The 26,728-nt window shown below is 38.8% G+C and overlaps 1 protein-coding gene across 4 annotated transcripts in view; it reads left to right on the top strand.

Moving 5' to 3' along the window:
• The window catches only part of DNAJC6 (DnaJ heat shock protein family (Hsp40) member C6), a 126,571-nt gene that overhangs the window by 4,460 nt on the left and 95,383 nt on the right, over window positions 1-26,728 (top strand). The window contains exon 1 of one of the 4 annotated variants that reach the window (XM_033115138.1): window positions 4,579-4,808. The exons of 2 other annotated variants lie outside the window; for them this stretch is intronic. In XM_033115138.1, coding sequence (XP_032971029.1) covers window positions 4,787-4,808 — 22 coding nt within the window. In that variant the 5' untranslated portion in view covers window positions 4,579-4,786. Of the gene's footprint in view, window positions 1-4,578; window positions 4,809-13,992; window positions 14,017-26,728 lie in introns of those variants that run through there. One more of the 4 variants, XM_033115137.1, reaches the window with a different exon arrangement.

Below are 26,728 nucleotides of genomic sequence, written 5' to 3' on the forward strand. Positions count from 1 at the left end.
AGGCTCTTAAAGACACTTCCAGAGTCGGAAACCTTTGTTGACCTACAGTCATTAGGCCCTATTCCTTCTCTTACCGACCACCTGTTCTGCATACAGGTGCACGATCACAGAGCAGTAGTTCTCCCAGAGCAGTCTCCAGACCAGCAATATCTACAGCAGCATGAACTTGTTAGCAATACAAATTCTTGGAAGCTGCTGAATCAGGAAATCTGGAGGTGGGGCTCCGCAATCTGTGTTTTAACAAGTCCTGCAGTAATTGATTTGTACTAACAGTTTGAGACCACTGGCCCCCTGGGATGTGCCAAGATTTGGGAGTCAGCAGATGTGGGCTTTAAATCTGAACTCTTCCATTTGCCAGCTTGTGACATGAGCAAGTTACTGGACCCCTCTAGGGCATCCAAGCTCTCATCAGTGAAAGGAAGATGATATCTTCTCCCTCTGGGGGTTGTTGTGAGAAGTAAATAACAGGAAGGAATTCTGCTACTTTTTAGCTATGTTTCCTTTGGAAAGTCACCTTGTCTCTTTCAGCCTTATTTTTCTCATCTAAAAAGATGGAATGGCAAGAGGTAACATGTATGCACTGCTTACTATGTGCCAGCCTCTGTCCTAAACCTGTACATATTTTAATTTTATTTCTTACGGTAACCGTGTTTTACAAATGAGAAAAAGCACAGAGGTTAAGTAACATCTCCCAAGTTACACAGCTAGTAAGCTGGAATTCAGTTCAAACCCATGCAGTGTGCTCTGAAAGCTCTTGCTTTAAAAGATGATGGTTGGCAAATAATAAGGTCTCAATTAATAATTGATGATGATGAGAAGATTGCCTGGCACACAGTAGGTACTTCATATATTAATTCTCTTGCCTTGAGGCCTGGCTTCATGAGAGTTTACCAAGGTTTTCTTACAGTCATGCTGCCCTCTTCTGCGTTGACCCTAATCCCAAACCTCCACCCCCATGTAGGCAGTTTTGTTCTCACACTTTTTATGGCCACCTGGATGCTCTGAGCAAACCAGAGTCTTGGCTGGATGGAGGAAGTCTTGGCTTGACTGAATGTGGTGGTGGAGGTGAAGCTGTCCTCCTGCTACCCCACCCAGATGTGTTTTGAGGATCAATGACTAAGCCTGAAGAGGTTCCAGGCTAGTGGTTGAAAGGTCATTAGGTCTGCCTCATTTGGGACATAGCCTCCTAGTTTCTTCTACTCTCAAATTTCCAAGGAAATGGAAAAGCCTTTTTGTTTTGTTTTGTTTTGTTTTTTGCTCAGTTTTTCTTCAGAGTAGAATTTACAGCTGGGAAGTTTAACCCACAATATTACAGCAGTGTTTTTTCTTTGTTTTGCTAGGACAATAAAAAGCCTTATTCTCTTTCAATTTAGGGCCCCACTCATTGTTCCTGAAAATTCTCTTTGGTTTTGCTCTCAAAATGGCCTCCCTTGCTGGGCATGACTCACCAGTCTAGTGACTCAGAAGTGGCATCTAACAAGACAAGGACTGTTTAGAGCTGTGAAGGGACTTGGTTGCCAAGTGGAGCCTGCCTGAAGCTTGTCCTAAACCCAGTCACTGAGATGAACCATCATTTCCATTAATACAGGTTTATAAAGGTCTATGGGACCAGTTTATTTGAAGTATAGGGTCTGCCAGAGACACTGCCTTGTTCTGGAAAGCTCCAATGCTTGAGTCCATCCTTGTCCCTCAACTGGGTATGGCCTTAAGAGTTACTGTGGAGCAAGACCAAGCTTCTGAAAATGCACCTGCCACTGCTTGGAATGGCCACTGAATTAGGAGTTACCGGGCTTCTGTAAATATAGTGACAGGACAAAAAAGTAAAGTCTCTTTTTATGTGAAGAGGTCTTCAAACCTCTTTCAACTTAATTTTTAAAATAAACTACCAATTAAGGGTAGATAGAGAGATGAACAGATACGCAGTAAGAGAAATATAGCAAAATGTACTTGAAGATGGCGTTCAGTCATGCCGTTCTTCCAACTTTTCTTGTTTGAAACTTAGGTAAAATGCAGGTACCCTTAAAAGTGACCACCCTCTTCAATAAAAATTACTTCTGCTTTAATATAAACGACACCCGTTCTCCCACTTCCTCACTTCTCCCAGCCTTACGGTATTTTTTCCTGGGAAGCTTGCTTGATTGAAAAGGGCCTGGAGCGAGGCTGGTAGGGGGTGAGCTACTTCTTTAAGCCGAGGGCTTTGTATTATTCCTGATATGTAATTCTCACAATAGCCCTACAGGCTAGGTATTATTTTTTGCATTTTATGAGGAAACTGAGCCACAAAGGGGTGAACAGGACCCAAGTCACAAGGTACTAATATTAGTCTTAACAGCAGTTATAGAGCCCTTACTTTATGTGTCAGGCTGTGTGCTATGTACTTTACATGCAGTAACTCGTTTGGGCCTCACCCAACCCTAGGAGGTGGGTACCATTATTATCTTCATCTTACAGATCAGAAAATGGAGATTAAAGAGGTGCAAGAACGTGTCTCAGCTTACTCTAGGGGCCAGTACATGGCAGAGCCCATGTTTGAACCCAGTTTCTCCTGCTTCAGAGCCCTGCCCCACTCATCAGACCCAGGCCTTGGCGTGCCTGTGCCTAATTCAGTATATCGGCATACCTGGTGGAGCCCTCTTGTCCTGAGACCATAGCTCTTTGAGGACAGCAAATGTTTTGTTCAGCACTGTGTCATTCCCAGTGTTCAGAGCAGTGCCTGGTACACTGAATATTTATTGAATGAAAGCGCACGAGTAGTGGCTTCTCACCACCTGCTTCTTCCCTCACCCTCTCAGCCTCTAGAGGTGCTTCTACGAGGTACATTTTGACTGTCTTGGACTTGGTCCTTGGAAACAGAGAGGCCTGTTTCTTTCAGGTGATTTATGAGTTAACGTAGCTCATTTGGTAGCCACTGAATGAAGGCAGATTTTCCTCATTGGTCTTACATTGTCCAAGAGGAACAGAAAGGTATTATCCACTTCCAAGGAAAGAGGGGAGCAAAAACCAAGACTTAAAATTTCCCCCAAATCTCAGGGACTTTTAAATTGTGGCAGCTAGAAGTCAACTCCAGGACCCCCTAGTGGCCATGACAGTTTTCACTCTACAGCTGTTTGACTCTTGGGCTGGAGGATGGAGCCTGTGAACAAACAGTAGCAATTAGTTCTCTTAAGCGCCCAAGCATGTTGACGATTGCACCTCACATTTATATAGTGCTTAGTTTACAAAGTACTGCATTTGTGCTTCCTTTTGATCTTCTGAACAGCCCAGTATATACACAGGGCAGGTGTGATTAGCCCCACTTTACAGATGAGGAAACTGGTACCAGAGAGGCTAAGTCACTCGCCTTACACCGACCGCTCAGTTAATCGTGGTAGAGATAGGTCTTCAACCCTCTTGTCTCAACTCTTACTCCAGCAAATTTTCCATGTCAATAATGCATTTAACCCAGCATTTTCTGGTCATGAGAGCAATAGGTAGGTGTTAGCCTTCTCCCCACTTAGTGAGGTGCTGGATTGGGTCGGTGAATCTTTTTGGATATCAGTTTACCACTCAGTCTAATGGGGGGATAAATACCAACCATCAGTGAGTGCACTTGGAGGAGAGTTTGTGAGCGTTCCAAACTTAAAAAAACAACAACTTGGGAATGAAGATGTTTGGAAGGGACTGGGATGACCCTGGCCAATTTTCCATAAAATAAACATCATCTCCCCTGGCCACTCTATCTAAAATGCACCTCTGTTCTCTCACAACTGTGCTTCATTTTTCTTCACAGCATTCACTGACATTTATTATAGGTTTATATTTGTTGATTGTCTGTCTGAATCCTCCCACCAGAATGTATGTAATAGCCGTGAGAGCAGGGGCTTGGTCTGTTTTCTGCATTCCTGAATCCTTAACAAGTGGAATAGTGGCTGCAGAAATATCATATGAGGAAGGAAGGGAGGAAAGAAGGGAGGTAGGCAGGGAAGAAGGAATCTGAGCTGAGTAGTGATTGAAAGTAAGCTTGAATTAGATGATTGAAAGATTTACTTGAATCTTGCTTGTCCTCTAACAGAGGGGTCTCGTGGTCTGGTTGCTTCATACCCATTTCTGGATCAGCCACTCAGTGGCTTAAAACCAGTCATTAAAGCCTCCTTGAGTATCAGCTTACACCTGGATGAAATGGGTTCATGGCCTGTCACCATGCAGCAATCACAGGTCATTGTATTGTACTTTATGCCTCTGTATTGTAACCGTCTTTGAGCAGCCTGAGGACTGAAGGATGGTCCCCTTCACTGTTGTATCCCCAGTAGTTAGCATAGAGCCTGGGCCACAGGGGTAAAAGAAATGTTTGTTGAATAAACGAATGAATATGTAAGAGGAAACAAAGCACAGGGTTCTTAATCCCCATCCAAAGTTAAGGTCTCCATTTGAAAATAAGCCTGGTGCATGGCAGAGACATTCCCCTTTCAACTTGAACCAAATCTCTCCAGAGACAAGGAGGTACTATACAGTTGGTTCTCTGACCTAAAGGAAGGAAAGGCATGCCTAAGCTCCAGATCCAGTTCCATGCCGTGTTTTGGAATTTGTGTTTACGTCTGCCTTCATCCCCACATCCTTTCTGCTCCAGCATAAGCAAAATTATAACCCCGCACACTGACTTGCGTGCAATTATCAGAGCCCCGGTGCATCTCCGTTGAGGGACTTCGCCCCAAGACCGCTGACTGACTGTGAATGACAAATCAAAAGTCAGGGTTGCAGAATCAGCCGGACTTTCCTGCTCATTTGCAGCAGAGGGAGGAAGGAGAGAATGAAAGATTCTGAAAATAAAGGTAAGGGGCTGACTGTAGAGGGAGGCTAAAAGGTGCAAGGGAGGAGATGGTACTGGACAGGCATGTTTAGCTTGTATTAATGACCGATTTAGGATTACTGTCACATAGGATTTAAAAATTCTAGTTATATAATAAACCTGACTTTTTTTTTTAAATGACTGGCTTCTGGTTTCCAAATATTGTATCATTCAATTTTCCATTTTTATGCTACGAAACATAACCGTATTTTTTGCATTCTTCATTTACTCTTTGCTGGGTAACACATCTTTCCATTTCACAGATTTCCTTATGATAGCTGCCAGGATTTTAGTAATTTTATGTTGGGAGTGTTCACAATAGTTAATTAATATGTTACGTTTTCAATGCATTATTGGAATTGGAATATCTGAAATACTTCGGATTTACACAGTTTGGGTTCTCAAGAAAAGCCTTGACTGAGAATCCCCTAATGGACATTAATCTTTTGAGGAGGACTCAATGGGGAGCCGTCACTGACCTTCAGAACTGTTTATCTTGCAGAGAAATATTCGGATGTAAAGTTCCCCCCGCCCATTCTGCCAAGCCTCCACCCCCTAGATCCCTGATACATTAACACTCTCCCTCCCTCTCCCGCCCGCCATCACTCTTAATTCCTTTGGAGGGTGGAGAAGCGAAACGGATTTAAATGAAAACCCAGGAAAGGAAAGGGCTCCTGAAAATGAGCCAACCAAATTTTAAGTTCAACCACAAGGATCCTGGAGGATTCTGGGGTTTTAATTTCCGAGGCTCTTTAAATTTTCTGCCGCAGTTGGGGGAGGAGCGATAGAGCCCACGGTCTCAGCAGGCTACACGTGTTCCCAGATCCTATTTCCAGGAGGGAGCCCTTCCCGTGTGCTGGTCCAGCTCCTGGTCCGGTTACGGGAGGAAGGCGCACTGGGGGGTCAGGCTCCCGGGGAAAGCTCCCGGGTGGCCACCTGGGCAGAGGGCGCCATCTCCGCTTCTCAGTGCCCCGCAGCTTCTTGCTGAGAGCTAATTTTAGGGTTTGCCTGCTCCCCTTCCGCCCCATCCCCCGTAGGCTTTTACCGTTCTCACCCGGGAGGCACTGCCGCATCAGTTTGCACCCCACCCTGTCTTGTCCATGTGTTCTGCGTAAGGAGGCCCCAGCACTTTGCCCTTGGGCACCCGGGCTGGGGTGCGCAGGTGGAGTCTGGCACACAGCGCCCGGGCAGGTTACTCGCGCCCCAGTTAACTTGTTTTGGGTGATCCGTGCAACAACACACACCTCAAGCCGCCTCCTATCTGTGCGCCACGGGCGGGGGGTGGGGGGGGGGGGTGGGGGGGTGGGGGGGGTGGGGGGGGTGGGGGGAGGGTAGAGAGTGTGAGCGGCTTCTCCAGACCAGTCTCAGCCTCTTAGTCTTGCTGTTTATGATTCCCACCTTGTAATGGGCAATGATTTTTATTCCGCATTAAAAAAAGAAAACAGAAAAAAAAGAAAACCAATAAACCACACACAGCCTGATGCCAGTGGAGAGACTGGTATTTCCATCTACCAAGCTCTTTGTAATGAAGGTTCTTAAGCTACCGCACTGTCTATAATTGAGGCTTTAAAAGGGGCCAGGGTAGCTGGGGTTGATAGTATTAACATCTAATAGGTTCTAGATCATTCATATTGACATACTGATCTTTGTGGTTTTGATGTTTAAATTTCAATTAAGCAGCCTTAGCAGGGAGAAAACAGCTATGCATGGGCCTGGTAAGTGGCAAGAGGGCTTATCCACGGCTGTTTCTAAGCCAGCATCCTGTGGACAAATAAAACCTGTGTGTATAGTCAAAGTATTTTAAATGAAGTCGAGGACAGTGTTGACTTTTCCTGTGTTGTTTTTAGTGGCTGGAGAAAAGGTTTCTGGGAAGAAAAAAATGTGCTTATATGCCATGTCATGCTAGGCCAGGGGCACGATTTCGAGAAAGGTAAAACTGCCTGAATTGGAGGTTCAGATTAAGGTTAATATTCACTGTAGTTTGGAATCGAAACACTCCTAGTTTCTCAGTGTATCAGCATGTTTTAAGCTTCAAATCCCCAGCTGCTTTTTTGAGGGGAGTTGGTGTTTAGAATTTTTGTTTCACTTTGTTTTGGAAAGAGCCTTTGGTTGGGAGTCAGAATAGTTAGTTTCTAGCTTGTTCTGCCAGAAACTCATTAGTGACCTAGGATTTCATTTCTTTAGATTTCAGTTTCCTTATCTCGAAAATGGAGAAATGTTAAGACTAGATCACTGTTCTTCAGATTGTGGTGGTAAGAAAGCCATTTAGTGAGTCTTGAGCAACATTTAAAAAGATGAAATTGAACAGAAAATGTCAGAAGCCATTGCACATGGTAAGGATAAATACTGTTGCCTGAAATTTCTGTTTCGGGTTTTTGTAGGTAGGTATGCGCTGTATTGATGTCGGTTACTATTTCTCACTGTGAATTCTAGTCAAAAGAGTTTGAGGAACACGGAAATAAATCATAGCTTCAGTAATTTGGTTTTCAACAAGCCCGAAATGCTTTTTTATATGCATGTCCATTTTTGTTTATAAGGAGAATATCAATAGTTTTTTCAGATTTTCAAAGGTTTAGACCCCAAATAGATTATACATTATTGTATTTCTTCGAAGTTCCTTCCAAGCTAATTTCTTACAGATCAAAGAATCCTTTCAGGGCTGGGAAGTAGTTAACTGTTGAGAGAGATGCTACATGATGTTGGGGGTGTGGAAGGTGGGGGGTACGTGTGTGCATGTTGAAGAGGTGTAACCGTGGTAACCAGACCATAAGATCTATTTGAATACATGTACACTAAAAATTAGAGTCTTTGTGCTGAGAAGTACTACAGAAGACTATTAAAATGTGAATTGTTTGGAAGTCAACTCTCCTTGCAAAGACTGAAAAAGAGCCAGGTAAAATTTAAAGAGGTTGACAGGGGCAAATAAATACTCAAGATGTTAGTAGGAGAAACTGAATTTTTATAAGCTACCATCATATGACTAGTGTTCAGTAAATAGTGAATTGTGGTTTAATAAATGCTTTTCTTTCTTTTCCCTATTACTCATATATCTTGTTTTAAGGCAGTCTGGTGAAGCTTTTAAATACAAGAGACATTGTATAACATTTAACCAGAATATCTCAAAATGCTTTGCAAGCCAGAAAAAAAAAATGTGTGAGGCAACTAAGAAGGAAATAGTTGAATGAATTAATAAGTAGGTATTGGCAAACATGACAGCTAATTATAATAATAACAACCCTAGCTCCTATTTAATGCACAACTATTAGTATGTGTGAAGCTGTCTGCAGGGTCTTTACATATTGTCACAACACTGCAAGATAGGGGGTATTTTACATGTAAAGAAATGGATTAAGAATTTTGTACAGGGATGCATAGCTAATAAGTGGCAGAGCCAAGATTCAAACCCAGGTCATTTTCCCTCTTAATCCATTCATTCGCATGATAGGCAAGAGCTTGAGAATAAGTGGCATGGCAACATTGCAGTTTTTAGTAACATTTTCAATATCGTTTATTATTAGAATTAGTTTACTTACTATAAAAGGGAAATGTGAACCTTAGAAAATGATGGCTTTTGACTAATTTTCTAGATGGTGTTTATTTGAAACGTAGACATTTTTAACTCTTAAGTTCAGCTCCAGATAGTCCTTTTATTTAGTAAGTTCTCTGAGTGTTTATGCAACAAGGTTTTAGAAGCAGAGATACCAAAGGACAGGAGTGGAGAATTTGGGTGGAAATTTTTTTTTCTACAAGAGTGCAGGGCAAATAGGTCTCTTTCAGCTTTTCTGTTATTTTTTCCATATTTTATCTCAAAATAGCAAACATGACATTTTGTGAGCAAATGAAGTTATGCATAACATATTTTAATATAAAACTAGGATTAGAGCATTGGTCTATGCTAGTGTTTCCTGAAAGAATTTGATTTTGTATTAAAATTTATTAAAGAATCTGATTGGGTGTTGGAATATAGTCAGGTCTAGACTTTTAGGTCCTAAGTATTAAAGGGACTCTGGTGTCCATCTCCCCAGTCTGTAAGTCAAAAATAAAATAAGTGTAAGGAAATCTAAAAATGTTGTGTTTTTTTCTTAACCATCATGACTACTGTGATACTTTTAGAGAACTCAGATTCTTTCCAGGACTTTTGTTGTTGCTTCTTTTGACTGGGTGGATTGAGGAAATGGTATTTTGACTGGGGTGATCTGTAAGTGGTTGGGTGATTTTTCGGATTTCAGGGCTAGCATGTGATAAAGCTGGGCTTGCAGCTTGGTATGCCAGTGGTTCTCAAATGGGCATGGTACTGCTTCCTGCAGGACACACTGGAAATACACGAGGGGCTCTAGCAGTGTTCACTGGGCAGAAACCAGAAAAGCTAGATGTACTGCATTGTTCTGGACTGTTCTGTCCCATGATAAATTACTCTGTGTCTTGTGCAACTTTCAGATGTTTTGCTGAAGAGGTAAGTGAAAACCCTCTATACTTTTCCGAGCATAGAACATAAATTGGTTTCACATATACATTGAAATCCCAGGATTAAACTTGCTATGTAAATTGAGGGAAGATTGTAGTTAATTTTGTTCAGAACCCAAAGCGACACACACTTGTATTAGAGACTCCCAATACAGTGCACTTGTCTCATTCAATCTACATACAGGTACACACATCTGACTACTTTATTATGACTTCAGTACAATCCTGCTTGATCATTACATATTGAAATCCATATTGTTTTATTATAAGTAACTTCATTTTTTACATTATAGTTGGTCCCTTATTTATCTTTTGTTTAATTTTGTGTTAGGTAGGTTATTTTATCTTTGAATTTCATTTTGAGATACTAAAACAGGGAACTACAAAAAATGTTTTATAATTATGTGTATTTGTATTGCTGAGAGTGTATAAAAGGACTTCATTTTGGCTTTCTTAATATTTTAAAAGAATTTGAGCCAACATTAAAGCTTTTGGAGATTATATATTTCAATTCTATATTTTTGGTTCCTTAAAAAAATTAGAACTATCTATAACGATGAGATTGAGCTGAACATAAATTGCAGGTGTAGGGGTTGTAAATCTAAAACATTTTGTCTGGTATTTATTTTTTTATGCTACTGTACTGGCACTTAAAATTTCATTTTCTAATTGTTGCTAGGATATAGAAATATAGTTGATTTCCTTTGTTGACCTTATTTCAGTGACTTCGCTAAATTCTTTTATTGATTTTAATTGTGTTTTGATTTTTGGGGAGTTTACTATGTAGGCAGTTTTCAGTGAATACTGTCAGTTTTATGTCTCCCTTTCAAATCCTTATTTTTTTTAAGCCTTGCCTTACTGTAATAAGATTTCTCTCACAACATTGAATAGAAATGGTGACTGTGAATATTCTTACTTTTTGTTTCTCATCTCAGGAAAAGCTATCCATCTTTCACCATTAAGTACAATATTTGATGTAAGAATTATATAGATACTTTTTATTGGATTAAGAAAGTTATCTATTCCTACTGTGCTAAGTTTTTTGAATCATGAATTGGTGCTGAGTTTTACCAAATGTTTATCTATATTGCGATGATCATTTGTTCTATTTTATTCTGTTAATATGATGAATTACATTGAATTTTGACTGTTAAACCAACATTGCATTTCTGGAATGAGCTTAACTTAGTTGTAATATGTTGACTTGCTAGTATTGTCTTGCAGACTATCTTTGTTCATGAGAGATATTAACCTGTAATTTTTTATTGTTGTGATGCCTTTGCCAGGTTTTGATATCAAGGTTTTGCTGAACTTACAGAACAAGTTAGGAAGCATTTTTTCTTTTTCTATTCCCCAGAAGAGTTTTGTAAGATTGGAATTATTCTTTAAATGTCTGGAATAATATGCTGGTGAAACTATTTGGGCTTGGAAATTTTGTTGTGGGGAGGTTTTAAAATATGGATTCATTTATTTTAGTAGGTATAGATTTATTCTAATTTCTTTTTTTTTGTGACTTAGTAAGCTGTGTTTTTCCAGGAATTTGTTCATTTCATCTGAATTTTCAAATTTATTGCATAAGGTTTTTCTTTATATCCTCTTAGGATCTTTTTAGTATCTGTAGTTCGTGTGGTCTTGTCCTTATGTTCCATTCCTAATGTGACATTTCTCTTTTATACTGTTAACTTTCACTTTTTTCTTTGTATATTGCCAAAGTTTTCTTAATTTTATTAATCTTTGTAAACAGCTAGCTTTTTTTTGACTTGGTTGTTTTCTGTGTGTGTTTTTTTTTTAATATTTGTTTTTTATTTCTTTAATTCCTACTTTCATACTCTTTGGTTCTAATTTCTGAAATTTTTTCTAGTTTTTTGAAGTGGAAGCCTATATCTGATTTTCAGTTTTTTTTTTTTAAACAAATATTTTCATTTAAGGCTGTAAATTTTCTTCTAAGCATAGCTTACTGCAACTTTTTGTTATCATTTAGTTTAAAATACTCTATAATTTCCATTGTGATTTCTTTTCTTTCTTTTTTTGATATACTTCTGTTATATAGAAATGTACTTCTTAATCTCTAAGCAGTTGGGGAGTTTCTAGTTATCTTTTGCTATTGATTTCTAGCTTACTTTTACTGTGGGTAGAGAAACTTTTACCCTGCCCCACATATTCTTTACTTTATTTTCTGTACTTTTAGTCCTTTTTTCTCTTTTTCAGTCTATTTTTTGCTATCTTAGGGCTCACTAGTCTCTTTGCTGTTCCTAATTTATTATCACACAATCTGTTAATTCTTGTTTCATTTTGTATTTGCAGTTTTAGAATTTTATTAGATTATTTAAAAATAGATATTCCATCTTGTCAATTATTTCTTCAAATATATTAACCACGGTCATTTTAACGCCATATTTAATAATGACAGTCAGAGTCAATTATCAGTCTATTGATGTTTTCTCTTTTTTCTTCTGGTCCCCTTCTTCATATATGCTGGCAATCTTTTATTAAATGGTCAACCTTGTGTGTGAAAATCTTCTGGATGATGTCATCTCCCTCCTGAGAGTATTTTACCTTATTCTCCTGCCACAGAAGAAAGGAGATCACTAAAGTCTGATCAGACGCTGTGTAAATAAGGCCATTTTGCAGACTTTTAAGGTTTTGGCTTGCTTTTGGGTTTTCCCTAATCCTAGGCCCCAGGAGTACTGACTGAGAGCCTGAGATGTTACCCACGGCAGGTCCTAAAGTCCAATTTTTGTCTTCCTAGATTCCGAGTTTGCTGAAAACTCCTACTCTGCAAAATGTTCATTCTTCTTTTCCATCTCCTTTCTCCTTGACTTGTGAGTCCGGTACTCTGTGCAGCTCAGTTAGCAACACTTCAAGGAGAAAGCGCATATCAGACTCACTTCTTTGACCCCCCTCTAGGATGTGCCTTCGAGTCCTGAGCTCCATTTTTTGTCTTTGCAGCCCTGTAAGAGTGTCTAAAGTTCTGTCTCTTAGCAGCTGCCCTCTGCCTGGCTTCTCAACTTCTTGCCTCATGCCAAGAATTGGCAAATAATCTACTGGAGAAAAAATGGGCTTTCAGAAAGATAGGCTTACCTCAGTGAGCCTCTCTCATTTCTCTTAAGACCTGGCTCCTCAAATCCTGACGAATCAGTTAGGTCTCTTATTACTTCAAACAGATGTTTTGGTATTTTATCTGGCTTTTCTAATTGCCCTCAGCACAACTGTTGGTTTGCTACAATCCACTCTATTATAACTGGAAGTTGAATAGGATGTTTTTTTTTTTTTTTTAATGTGGACTATCTTAACAAATTAAAACAGCAGAGCAGAAAACTAAGATACCAATGACATTTTAAACATCTTATATACATAATAAAGGGTGTATACAGTTTGATTTCTAGTTACACGTTAATTGCTTACTCGAAGCTTGCTAGTGTCTTCCTTTTCCCATATTTTCTCTGACATGCTTACAAATTTACGTTGCTTTTGTTCCAGAGAATATGTGTAGTAAAAGACTTCGTTTTTCTGAGTCTGGCTCTCCATTGAAATGTTTAATACTTTTGTGTTTTTTGGAATTTGGAATTGTTAACTTTCATTTCCCAAGTTTAATATGATTCTAAAATTTGCAAAATAATTTGAATGGTTGAGTTACGAAAAGTTCTAGAACACTTAATACCATAGCTTTCCCCCAACCTTTTACCATGAACAAGGAGGTATTTTTTTCAACATCCTTCTCAGGATACAGGATTATGTGTAATGCTGGTTGCACCACGAGTTTCATGTCACTACAAATGTCCTCAGTCTCTCAAATGCAAGTTCAGTTCCTTTACTCATTCATCTCATATTTTTTCAGCGCTTACGCACTAGACTCTCCTTCCTTCTCAAATGCACACTAGGATAGTTCTACTAGGAGTTACGTAGATCGGGGCAATAAATAGCTCTACTCAATATGACAATAAAATGGAAGGGTGACCAGGTGATTGGTACATTACCCAACTGTGGAAAAGTTTTCATGTTACGCTCCCAATTTTTTTTTTTTAAATCAAACAAACAAAAGTTGCACGTGTTTTTCAGTCTTTTCAGAGGTGTTTCCCGACTCTAATGCTGGTAATGTTCTTCTGTTTTTTTGATCTGGCTGCTGGTGTTTTAGGTGCATTCAGTTTGTGAAAATGTGTTTGAGCTCAACGCATAATTGATCGCTTTTCAGTATGTCTATTACACTTCATTGAAAATTTTAAAAAGAACTAACGTTTTATTGTTAAATAAATAAAAAATGTCCAGGACCAAAAAGCTGGAGAAGCACTGATCAAGTTCAGCCTCCAAACCCCTAGAATGATGAGGGACGAGGAAACTGAAGCTTGGAAAGGAGAAATTACTCAGGGGTTGGGGAAGTTTCTCATATAACGGGCACTGGCATGCAGACCTTCCAACTCTATCTAGTTCTGTCTTACGTTTCTAACTGGTTGATTCAGAAAGGGGATGAAGAAAAATCCAGCCTGCACTAAATTAGAGCTGGATGATATTCTCAGACCCCAAATGTATCTTGCATATGAGTCATCACTTAACTGCCTCCTCTTTTTCTGCCCTCTTCAACCTCTTCCCTGGGCCTTTTACAAACAAGATACTTTTATCTCATGTGAATTCGGAGATGGTTATTTTATCACCTCAGAATCATTTGACTTACATATGCTTAGAAAAAAGGGAATTCGTGCCTGTGAAATCTAACAAGAGCCCAGCACAAGGTATGTTTATTTCCCCTTCTAAGCCATTTTTAGTTCCATGCTGTATGGTTTAAATTTAGAATACTTTTTTCAAACTGGGGGTGGGGATGCTGGTGTGGAGATTGGACCCAGCTGTGACTCCTGCTGTTATGAGTAAATGGGAAAACCTGGAAATCAATGTTAACCCTAAAAGGAGTGGGCTTTCATGAGGGGGGCTACCGGGGAGCAGACTTGGCCTCAATTGGGGGTGACGTGGTGATGATGGTGGTGGTAAGGAGAAAGAGACAGCGGGAGTGTATCTCTCTTTCCCTCCTGCTTCTCCGGGACGTGGCCCTGATGATGTGGTGATGATACATTTTTTAACTGTATTTGTACACACACGTACATGCCCAGGCATGCTCACATACATGGATGCATACATGCCGTGTTTCCCTGAAAATACACCTAGTCGCACCATCAGCTCTAATGCGTCTTTTGGAGCAAAAGATTAATATAAGACCCGGTCTTATATAATATATAATATTACAATATAATACCGAGTTTTATATTAATTATTGCTCCAAAAGACGCATTAGAGCTGATGGTCCGGCTAGGTCTTATTTTCGGGGAAACACAGTATGTAGCTTGGCTTGAAATTGGTAGTGTGTCATTAATTCATCCTGGGTTCATTTTACTTTCCTCAAAGGCTAGATTTTGAGTTCCCAACATTCTGTTTTCTTCTGCTTGGAATATATTTCCCCGTCTTCTTTGGCTCAGTTCTACTCCTTTTCAATAGTAGCTTCCTTGTCAAGGCTTTCTCTGACTGCAGGTCGCTTCCCTATAACTTGCCTTATAACATACTCCCAGAGCATCTTGTGGTTTTTCTCTTTCATGTCACTTTCCATACTTTTAGTTACTAGATTAAATTCTGGCACACCATAGGCCCTCAATACATATTGTAAAATGGAGGTCGGAAAGAACAAAAAAAAGAAAAGAAGAAAAGAAGGGAGGGAGAGAGGGAAACAGGAAGGGAAAGAGGAGGCACGGACCCACGTTTGGATCTCTCCTCTTAAACTTAACAAGGTGGACAAGTTCTGTAACTTCTCTGAGCCTCAGTTTCCTCATTTTCAAAATTGAAAATAGTAGTACTCAACTCATAGGGTTGTTGTGAGATTAGAAATAATACATTAAAAGTACCTAACTAGTGCTGATACGTAGTAGACACTCAATACAATGTAATTAAAAAGTAAATATGTTCCCAAAAGCGAGTTATGAAATTTCAGAAAAGCACAGAGAAAACCTTTTAAAAACCATCTATTATTCCATCCCTTAAAGATAATTGCTGTTGAAATTTGAGTGAAATCTGTGATACCGTTGTATATCCATACATGCTTTACTTTGTTGAGATCATTTTTTTCCCTTAACATAACCGCGGACTTTCCACATTTTCAATATGTGCAAAATACTACTAAATTTCATAATATTTCATAACAATAACCAGGCCTTCATTTATTAAAAGGATATTTAGAAACTTGTACTTTTAACCATTCAAACTCAGCTTTTAAAAGGAAAGTATGTTTTTGATTTAGGAGGATAATTCAAGTTCCAGGGTAAATAAATGATATAGTAGATAGGGTACAAATTGACTTTAAAAAAAATGACCCTCCTTGTTCATTTCGGTGGATTGGGGGATTAGATTTTTAAAGAAACGAGGAAGCCAGTAGAATGAAAAATCCATTGTTCTAGAAGTGAGGAAGTCTGAAATTTTCCTGCTTACAGTCTAGTCACTGACTCACCTTGAGTCAGTCATTTCACATTGCACCATGCTAATCACCAAGTTGATGCCCAGGATTCATTTATGGAATAATTTAATATATCCCCCAAGCCCATTTAGGGTGTCAGTGAACATGTGCTGAGTGAAACTGACTCTTAACTCTGTGTGTAGTCTTCCTTCATAAAACCAGAACCTAATTTTCATTTTGTTAATTAGTACTGTGCATTGGCCATTTGAATAGCAAAATTCCAAGTTATAGAGAACCTGTTTTTGTTGTTTTTTCTCATCATCTACAGATGACTGCTTAGGATTGAAAAGTCCTAATTTTTATAAAGTCAGTCCACTTGTGAAACTAGCACCTAAGTCACGCCATAGGACATTGCTAGCAACCCAGAAGCCCTCTTTGCTAAGAGTAACTATTAAACGAATCCAAGATTGGTTTTGCTTGTGTTTGAATTTTATGTAAATGGAATCATTCAGGATAGTATAATCTTTTGTGCTAGTTTCTTTCACCCAATGCTGTGTATTTATAGTAGTTGTAGTTCATTCATTCTCATCTCAATACAGTAAAGTGGTTTATTCCATCAAGTGAATAAACCACTTTGCTTGTCTCATTTGAATTTTGACAGACATTTGGGTAATTTCCAGTTTTAGTATATTACAAAAAGGACTGCTGTGAACGCTCTCTTACATGTCTTTTGGTTTATGCACATCTGTACATACTTCTGTTGGTTATATGCTGAGTGAAATTACTAAGCCATAGCGTATATGTGCATTGTGCTTTAGTAGATGCTGCCAGTTTTACGTAGCGATTGTACCAAGTTTTACTCCCATCAGCAGTGTATGAGATGTCTAGTTGCTCCACATCTTTATCAACATTTGATACTGTCAGTCTTAAAATTTCAGCCTTTCTGGTTGGTGTGGTGATATATCATTGTGCTTTTAATTTGAATTTCCATGATGAATCTGGCGTTAAACACTTTTCCGGAAGTTTGTTAGCCATTTGTGTGTAGTTTTTTTATGATAGGCCTGATTGGCTTTTGCCAAATTTTCTATTGGGTTGTCTGCCTTTTTCTTATTGACTTGAAGATTTTTTTTTTTTTTTATTGAATTGTGTATTTTGGATATGAATGCTTTGGAGATGTGTATTGCAGAAATCTTCTTTCACATGTGGCTTGCATTTTCAATCTCTTTTTTATATATTTTGGTGATCAGCGATTTTTTAAAATATTGTACACTTTATTAATTTTCGCTTTATAGTAACTACTTTTTGGGTCCTGTTTAAGAAGTCTTTGCTTGCCACATTGTCATAAAGATAATTGTTTTATGTTTCGTTATAATAGCTTTATTATTCTAGAGTGTACTGATTTAAAAGAATTTACATGTGTTTATTCACGTAAGCCTGATGTATTGAAAACAGTTAAACACTGAATAAGTTTAAATAATGACTTTCCCACAACTTCTTACCTGTGTGATCTTTGGCAAGTCAAATTAGCATTCTCAACTTAATTTTTTTCAAGTATAAGTAAGAATAATAATATTTACCTCAAAGTATTGTGAACATCATGTCTATTTAACTATAAACTGTTACTAAAAAGTCAGCTATTATAAATGACAGTTGTGGAACAGTTGGGGGTATCTGAATGTAGACTAGATAGTAGATGACATTAGGGAATTATTATTAATTTGTGGTTGTTTAGGAGAAGTTCATTATTAGGACGTGCATGATGAAGAATTGAGAGGTAAATATGATGTTTTAATTCATTTTCAAGAAGTTCAACTAAAAAGAAAAAAAAAACCCTCAAATATTTAGATAAAGCAAACTGATAATATGTTTTCAGTTTGTTGAACCTAAGTATTAGACATATGGTATTCATTGTGTGAAATTCTTGCAACTTTTTGGCATGTTTGAAATTTTCATAATAAAATGTTCAGGTGTAAGTTAGCTATTAATGAAGTTAAAGCATTCCTTCGTTTAACATTTCCTCCAAAGCTAAAGGTACATGAGGACATCATTAAGTGGATTTTGAGTAACTTGGTTTATTTTATCTGGGAAAGGAGATGAAAATGAATTAAGAATAAAACGTGAACTGTATAGCATTGCATGCCAGGGTGGGATAAAGCTGAGTTATTTCCGTAAAATACAGGCATGGCCGGAAATGTAAGGAAGGAGAAGTTAAGGAAGGGATCAGGGATATACTGAGTGCCCATTAAGCCACTGTGCTTCATATGTGAATAAATATCATCACCTTTGATTTAAAAAGCAACTCTATGAGGTAGGCAATATTAGAAAAGTTCTATATGTTTTGGATAACTTAGCTCACACAGCAACTGCATGGTGGAGCTGGGATTTGAACCCAGATCTATGTTTCATTTTTCTCCTTTCCACTTTGCCATTCTTATTTATAAAGGAGGTTGGCCGCCTTTTTTTTTTTCTTTTTTTTTTTAATGAATGTTACGCTTTTCATTGTAGAAACTTTGGAAAACACATATGTATCAATGAGATGTGCTGCATAACAAACCACCCCTGAACTCAGTGGCTTAAGATAATATACATTTACTCAGCTCACAAGTCTGCAGGCCAGTAGGTGGTCTCAGCTAGGCGGTTCTGATCTGGACCAAGCTCAGCTGTTGTCAGTGAGGCTCATTTCTATGTCTGGGATGACTGGGCCAGCTCCTCCGTGTGGTCTCCCATCCTCTGGCAGACCAGCTTGGGCTGGTTGTCCTGGAAGAGGAGAGGAGAAGCCAAGAGAGCAAGCAGAAGTTTGCAAGGCCTCGGGGGCCTACACTCAGAACTGGTGCTATGTCACTTCCCCTTTGTCTTAGTTCATACCATGGACTGGGTGGCATAAACCACACATATTTACTTCTCATAGTTCTGGAGGCTGGGAAGTTCAAGATCAGGGTGCCAGCAGATTCAATTCTTGGTCAGGGCCCTCTTGCTGATGTGTAGCAGGCTACCTTCTTGCTATCCTCACATGACAGGGAGAGAGAGCGAGCTCTGGTCTCTTTTCCTCTTCTTATAAGGACACGAGTCCTATCTTGGGGGGGCCTACCTTCATGTCCGTATCTAAACCTAATTACCTCCCAAAGCCCCCACCTCCAAATACCATCAAATTGGAATTTAGGGCTCTAACATGAATTGGGGTGGGGGGCATTCCGTTCATAATACCCTCTGTTGTTCAAAGCAAGTTACAAGCTAAAACCAATTCAAGGATGGAGGAAGTAGACTCCACCTCTTGGTAAGAGGTAATATGAAGTAATATTGCAAAGTGGTGTGGGTAGCAAGCAGTGGGGAGGGAATGATGGCATCCATTGTTGCAGACAGTCTTACAGAACAAACAGAAATAAACATCCTTTAAATCACTCCTCTGACCACTGTCAACAGATAATCACTGTTAATATGTTGGTGTATTTCCTGCCATTGTTTTATTCTATACATTTATAGAGGTAGAATTTTTCTGTTTTTTTTCCCAAAGACTATTTCTCAGATTTTAGAATTAGATTTGTGTTCTATTAATTTACCTTAATATTATATTGTAGGTATTTTCCCAGGCATGAACTATTCTTTGAAAGCGTGGTTTACGATGCAAAGGAAATCAACGTAATTGCTATGTTCCAGGTACTGTGCTAAGCACTTTCACAGTTATCTTGACAACACAGCAAGTTTCTTGTTAATTGACAGGATAGACATTTTGCCACCAAACAAAGAATTTACTTGCTGTTGCAAAGGAAAAACAATGGATTTTGCATGAAAAGATCCAGAGGAAATTATAATGGTTAAGCTAGATCAGCAATGCCCATTTTTCTCTTGAAAGCCTAAACTGTCACCTGTAACTGCTTAGGACTGGCAGTTTCCTTGTCGTAAATGGTGGCAGAGTCGGGACACTGGCAATAGCTGAGGCTGGGCTCTCCATTTCTCCCTGTTGCTTAAAGAAACCATTTTTGCTGGACACGATCACATGTTCACGTTACGTTGAAGGCCACTGCCCGCCATTTCAGTGAACAGTTTTTATTTGCAAAGATTTTGATTTTGATTTTGTGAACAAAATAGTATCTTGTTAGAGAAGAAGGTGTGGTGGAGGGAACACATCCATTTGTGACAGGAAGAGATTAATTACATTCATGAATCATTAGGTACAGAGAAGTGTGGATTTTTGGGGGGATTGTTCCCATTTGTGCTACTTTGTCCTGTTGGCAGTCTCTATGTCCTGAGTGATCAATCAGAAAATATAGCTTTGTACCCGGAGACCACCTGTCCATCCCTCTTCTTTTATAGGTGAAGCCACGTCATTATTTATTTGATGGATCTGGCTGTATTTCAGGGTCCTGCTGTATTACATCCATCCATTCTTATTGTATAGACAGCGTAATAAGGAGCATAAAATTTGGAGGCCAAAGACCGAGGTTTGAGCCTGGGCTTTGCACCATGTAGCTGTTGACTATAACAGATTTCTTAATTTCTTTGTTTTAATTTCTCATTCATAATCACAGAAGCTTCAGTCTTCTGAAAGTTGTTGTGAAGGTTGACTGACACAGTTTACATCTGTGCTGTCTAATACAGCAGCCATAGCTAGGAGTGGCTGTTGAGCACTTGAAATGTAGCTAATCCCAATTACAGTGTGCTGTTAACTGTAAAATACACTCTGGATTTTGAAGACTTAGTATGAAAAAAATATCAAATACCTCAATGATTGCTTGGTCCTGTTGACTGCGTGTTGAAATGGCAATACTTCGTACTCACTGAATTAAATATGTTATTTAAATTAATTCACTTGTTTTTTTTTTGGATGTGGCTACTAGAAATTTAAAAATTACATATATGCCTTATGTATGTGGCTTGTATTATATTTCTATTGGACACTGTTATGCTACATGGCAGTTGTCTGTAAAATATAGCATACAGCATAAACGTCAGTTACAATCGGAAAAAATGTAAGTTTAGTTGACGGATAGGAATTCTAAGTGATATCATGAAGCTTATTATTTTTACTAAATTTTCTAATGCAAGCTTTTCTTTAGGCATCTTAATTTTTCCTCTTAATGTGAAGTAGGGAAGTGGGGGGAGGGTTGTGATAATCCAATTATCTGAGCAAATAATAGTAACCAGTGCATTGAGCTACGATGATTCAGGCATTGTGCTAAGTACTGTACTAGGTAGAATTCTGTTGGTTAAAACTGACAGAGACCCACTTTGAAGTAACTGAGTTGAAAAAGGGGGAATCTTGTAACCATGGAAGGGGTAGGAGTGCATCTGGCCATTGTGATTCCTAGGATGCAAACTTTTTCTCTCATGCTCTCTCTGCCTCTCTAATTTACTTCTCCTTCATTGGCAACGTTGTTGTCTAAATCCCCAAGTCAGAAAGCATTGTTCCTACAACTCCTGCCTGTCTTCCTTGCTTTAGGGAAGGACTCAGACTTATTTTCTATGGTTTTAAATTGAAGTCCTGTGAAAATGCCACGGTTGACTTAGCTTGGTTTCAAATACCCACCCCAGGGCTATGGCAACTCTTAATTCCAACCACAGTGGAGGAAGATTTCTCAGAAAAGGGGGTGCTGCTTCTGGCTGATAAGAGAATAAATGTATACTACACCTACCCTCACTGCTTTAATAAGTATAGCCATTCTGTAGAGGTCATCTCAGTTTAGAAATGAGGAAAGTAATTGAATAAGTTACCTATTTAGCCAAAGTTCAGACATCCAGGCTGGAAGCCCTGGTGGGTCCATCTCCAAAGTCCATGTTCTTAACCACGATACTGAGCAAGTTCTAGTAAATTGGGTTTGTGGGGACTTAAGTTTTACTGAATTAGCAATTTGCTGTTTTTCTCCCTACTAGATTGCTTCCCACTGAAATTTATGGTGGGAATGAGGGTACAGAAACGGGTCCCTTGGTAACACCCAGTAAATTTTTCTTAAATGGAAAACCAACGCTACTATGCTCTCCAGTCTTGCAGCCAGAGTTCAAGGCCATAGAAAAACTCTACCATAATTATAGTAATGAGCTTCAAACATAGTTACTGCTTGGGCATTTTGTTTTTGTAATTTGCGAGCTAACACCTTCTTTTGGAAACTTCTCCATCTCATTTTGTCACCAACACATGGTTCCTTATACTCTACCACACGGCATAGTGATTTCAGAGGCAAAGATGAAAGTGTCATCTTCTGTTTTTCATCAACACTATCTGGCTCAAAGGAAATATTCTTTAAAAATGATGATCCGTCAGTCTTTCAGAAAAAATGGAGTGTATGAATTTCCTACTCAGATCAAAAAGTTAAAAATTTCAAACTACAATTTAAAAGGCTACAAGGCTGTGTGTTTTCCTTCACCCAGTATAAGTGGTTTTATTTGCATAGGAAAATAGCAGAAAGTGACAACTTTATTGCCGGAATTCATGTTACGCAGTGTGATGGAATGCTAAGAACTCTGATATGGACTGGTGAGAAAACCAGTGCCCTATTCGTAGCTCTTACGCAGTTATTAATGTAATGGCTAACCTTCGCTGGGTTCTAAACAGTATACAGAGCAGTTTCCCATATGTCTTTCATGGACTCTTCCCACTGGCACTAGTCATTTATTTGTTTAATACGTATTTATCAGGTGTGTGCATTGTGTCAGACGTGATGTTAGGTACCAAACATTGCCCATAGTCTGATCTGGGAAGTCATATATGTAACAGGAAATTACAATGTAGTGTAAGTGCTGTGTTAAAAGATGTACACTGCTCTGTGGGATGACATGAAATTATATCTAACTTGGTTTTGAGAACTTTGGTGGTTTCCTGGGGAAGTGCTATCTATCCGTGCATCTGAAGGCCAAGCAGGAATTGGCCAGGCAGGGGATCATAAAGAAGCGCTATGTCTGAATTTAGAGACAGGATGGAGACAGGGGAAGTGATGAGGGCGGAGTCTCCAAAGGGTTGTATCTGGCTTAAACTGTGAAGGGTCCATTGTGTTAAATACCTTAGACTGAGGGCAATGGGAAACTCTAGAATGGTTTAAGCAGCTGAGTCATAACTGGGTCTGCATTTTAGAAAGCTCAAATGTGAATCAGTTTTCTCACTTCTCTGTCTCAGTTTTCTTTTTCTTTTCTAATAGTTTCAGGTGTACAAAACAACATAATGATTAGACATTTATACACCTCGCAAAGTGATAGCCCAATATGTCTATTACCCGTCTGACACTGTAATAGTTATTACAATATTATTGACTATATTCCCTATGCTGTACTTTATATCCCGTGACTATATTTTTTATAGTGGACATTTAATATTATTTTATATTAGTTTCAGGTGTACAGCATAGTCATTAGACATTTGTATAATTTATGAAGTTAACCCCTCCCCCCATAAGTCTAGTACCCATCTGACACTATACATAGTTTTTACATTATTGACTATATTCCCTATACTGTATTTCATGTCCCCATGACTCTCCTCTAACTCAGTTTGTCCTTTTTAATCCCTTTACCCTTCTCACCCAGCCCCTCAGCCCTCCTCCCATCTAGTGACCATCCGTTTGTTCTCTGTATCTATGAAACTACTTCTGTTTTTGTTTATTTTGTTCTTTAGATTCCACATATAAGTGAGATTACACGTATGGTATTTGTCTCTCTGAGTCTGACTTATTTCACTTAGCATAATACCCTCCACCATCCATGTTGCTGTTCAATTTTCTTATCTCTAAATTGAAAGGGATAGTCTACCTTGAGCTCCTTCCAACTTTAGTATTCTATGAATTTCTCCTATTCTGGAAAAACTTAATTCCATGCTCATTTCCAGATCTCTCAGGTAGCAGGGCCTATGGTCACAACTTGAAAAGGTGAGTTTGTGGGGATGGGGGCGGGTGAGAGGGGGGACAAGAAGTTGAGTGGATGGATACGTCATTTCCACTGGGAAATAAAACACGGAAAGGTTATGCAGGTTTTTCTGACAGTCTCCTGAAAGGGAACTGGTGGATAGCGTTAGCCTCTTGACAGACAGGTAATGTCACCTTGCCCTGTTTCTCTGTCTCAATTTTAATACAGATGCAATCTGATAGTTATTTTACAAAAATGCTGTGAAGTGCCACATACTGAGATATTTACTGATGAAGTGATACGAAGTCTAGAATTTGCTTAAAAGTAATTAGGTGTCTATGTATAAAGCATGACTGGCCGTGACTTGGTAATTGTTGACTCTGAATGATGGGTACAAAGAAGTCCATTATATAATTTCTCTATTTTGTATATGTTTGAAAATTTCCATAATAGAAAGTGAAAAGATACAATAATAAAATAAGATGCCTCAACTTATTACCCAAGTTCCTTATTTACTTTCAGTACAAGTAGAGGAAGAGTCATACTCTCACATTTGGCCATATTGAAGTAAATAGACTCAGAGCCACTGTGTCATAAATGCTAATACTTTGCTGTGAGCTCTGGATCAACTTTGATGGCTTCAAATGTTCCAGACTGCACTGACATTTGGGCAGATCTAAGAAAGAGAATTATATCCCAAGGAAGGGGCAACTTTTCTAGGGAGTTCATTGATGACACAGTCAGGGTTCTGCAACTCTGGGCAGGGTCTGCCCAGGAAGGCAGTCTCTGGATAGTGGGCTAAGGTGGAGACATCACTGGCTTTGGAGTCCTGCACGGTAGACGCAGGTGTATATCAGTTGAAGACAATGACAAGAAATAACAGAATAGATAACATTCATTGAACTCTACATGCCAGACACTGTGCTCAGCTCGTTATGTATTTAATATCATTATACAAGTCTAATTGCTACCCTATAGAGGCTACTGTTTTACAGATGAGGAAACTGAGGCATAGGGAAGTTACATAATTTGTCCATGACCACATAAACTTTCCGTAATTCCTGGTAAATGTGGTGGTAAATAAATAACTGAAATCCAGTCATTAGCTTGCAGTTTGCATTCGAGTTAGGATTAGGCTTGGATGCACATAATAGAAAAAGCAAAATAATAATGGCTTACAAAAAAAAGCTTCTCACTCAGCTTTAAAAAGTCTAGAGAATCGGTATAGAGCTGCCATGCTTATCTGTGGATCAGGTTCCTTCTGTCCTACTGCTTCACTGTCACCTCTTCCATGCTCATGCTCATCTCATCCTGGTCTGAGATAGCTGCTGGAGCTCCGTGTTTTACTCAGAAGAAAGGGAAAATGATGGAAGAAGGGCTCCCTCATCCTCCCTTTGAAGGATGCATACCAGAAATTGCACATATCATGTCTGCTTATATTACAGTGACCATAACTTAGTCCCATGGACATACCTACATAGAAAACTTGCATGTGGCAGGTCCAAGATATGAAAGAAGACTGAGAAATACATTGTTTATACCACATGGCCATGTGCTCAGCTAAAGATCTACTAGCTAAAGGTTCTATTAGCATTGAAGATGGAAAGGAGCTATTGGGGATCACTAGCAATCACTGCTTAGCCCATGCTCAGCTTGGGTTTCGTAGGTATGATGCCAGCACTGTAATCTTTCTCAGAAGACCTTTCATGTTTAAATGGGTAAATAAATGGAAAAACTCAGGCACTTAATTTAGTTCTCAGGAAATACTATTAATAGTTCCTTCCCTCCAGTTAGATGTGGTCAGATAGGCAGCTGTGGTTTGGTACCTTGGAGACTTTGCCTGGAGACTCAGCACCCCAAGAATTGGCTCTACCTGTGTCTAGGGTGACCACTGCCTTCCTCATCATCATCATAGAGGATTAGCCACATACTCCAGGGCTCAGAACCTTTAGGCACAAAGGGGTTACAGAGAACATGCATCCACATCTTAAGGATCTTGAGCCTAAAATCATGTATAATGAGCTCAGGGCCAAACATGAGAATGTTCAGGATATATGGAAACTTTCTCTTCAGTGTAAGCGCATTGGCACTTGACTTTGGAAAACGATTCACCATGCAAAATTTTTGTCTGTGTTCCCCAAGATTGATAGCAATTGAGCACAGAGTCAACTTATGGTATAGTCTGTTGGTGTTTGTCCATTTGAGAAGTTGAAGTTTCCGTGCTTGTAAGATGACAGATTAAAGGGACAGGTGCTTCCATGAGTCACTCTTGAAATGGTAATATAGGTGTAATACCTATAGGTAATATAGGTATCACATTGTTATACCATGAGTCTGGCCTTGAAAATCAAGGGTTGAATGTTAGCAAATTAAACTGTGTTTTAAGTGAGCTTACTAAGGAAATCCATAGCACATTTTTCTGCAAGCAAAGATGGCTTCCCACACAGTTTTTTTGCATTTTCATTCAATTAGCAGATACTTACTGAGCACTGTAGTAGGCCTGGCAAAACATGATGAATATTGCCTTTACCTACCAGATTTGCTCAAAATACCTGAATTCTAAAGAGACAACTACTAGTCTTAGGCTAACATATAGTCAAATAATAACATTTGTTACATCAATTCTAAAAACAGTTTCTTTTATATATTATCATTCATTCAATCTTGAAGCATCTTAACACTGATAATATGTCATGTGTGTCCTATGTTAGTTGTAGTATATTTTTCTTTTTTAATGCTGTGACTTAAAATGGATGATTTCTTAGATTTTATGAAATACAGTGTTTGAGTAGGGCTTTAGTGTTTGTTATGTTCTTTCATGTACCTTATTTCATTTGATTTCTTCCTATGAGGGAGGAACGGGAGTCCTCTCAATTTTATAGAGAGGGAATGTGGCTATGAGTAGTAAACAGATTATAGGAAACTTGCTTGTGGCAGGTCCACAACTCAAACATAGTTGTTGTTTTGTTTTTCCTCCAAAGTGGTTTTCTACCATGCCTTGATGTCTTTTTAATTTTCATATACACATATTGATACATATACACATTGCAAACACAATAGAGGTCAAGTTCTTTTTTTAAAGCTAGGAGCTTCTAATGAAAATAAAGATTTTCTTTCTTCTAGTGATTTAAAACAGGGCCAAAGGTAGCGAAGTATCAATTTTCAGGAGCTCAACGTACAAATTC

This window comes from Rhinolophus ferrumequinum, chromosome 9 (assembly GCF_004115265.2).
Source record: "Rhinolophus ferrumequinum isolate MPI-CBG mRhiFer1 chromosome 9, mRhiFer1_v1.p, whole genome shotgun sequence".
NCBI classification, from domain to species: Eukaryota; Metazoa; Chordata; class Mammalia; order Chiroptera; family Rhinolophidae; genus Rhinolophus; species Rhinolophus ferrumequinum.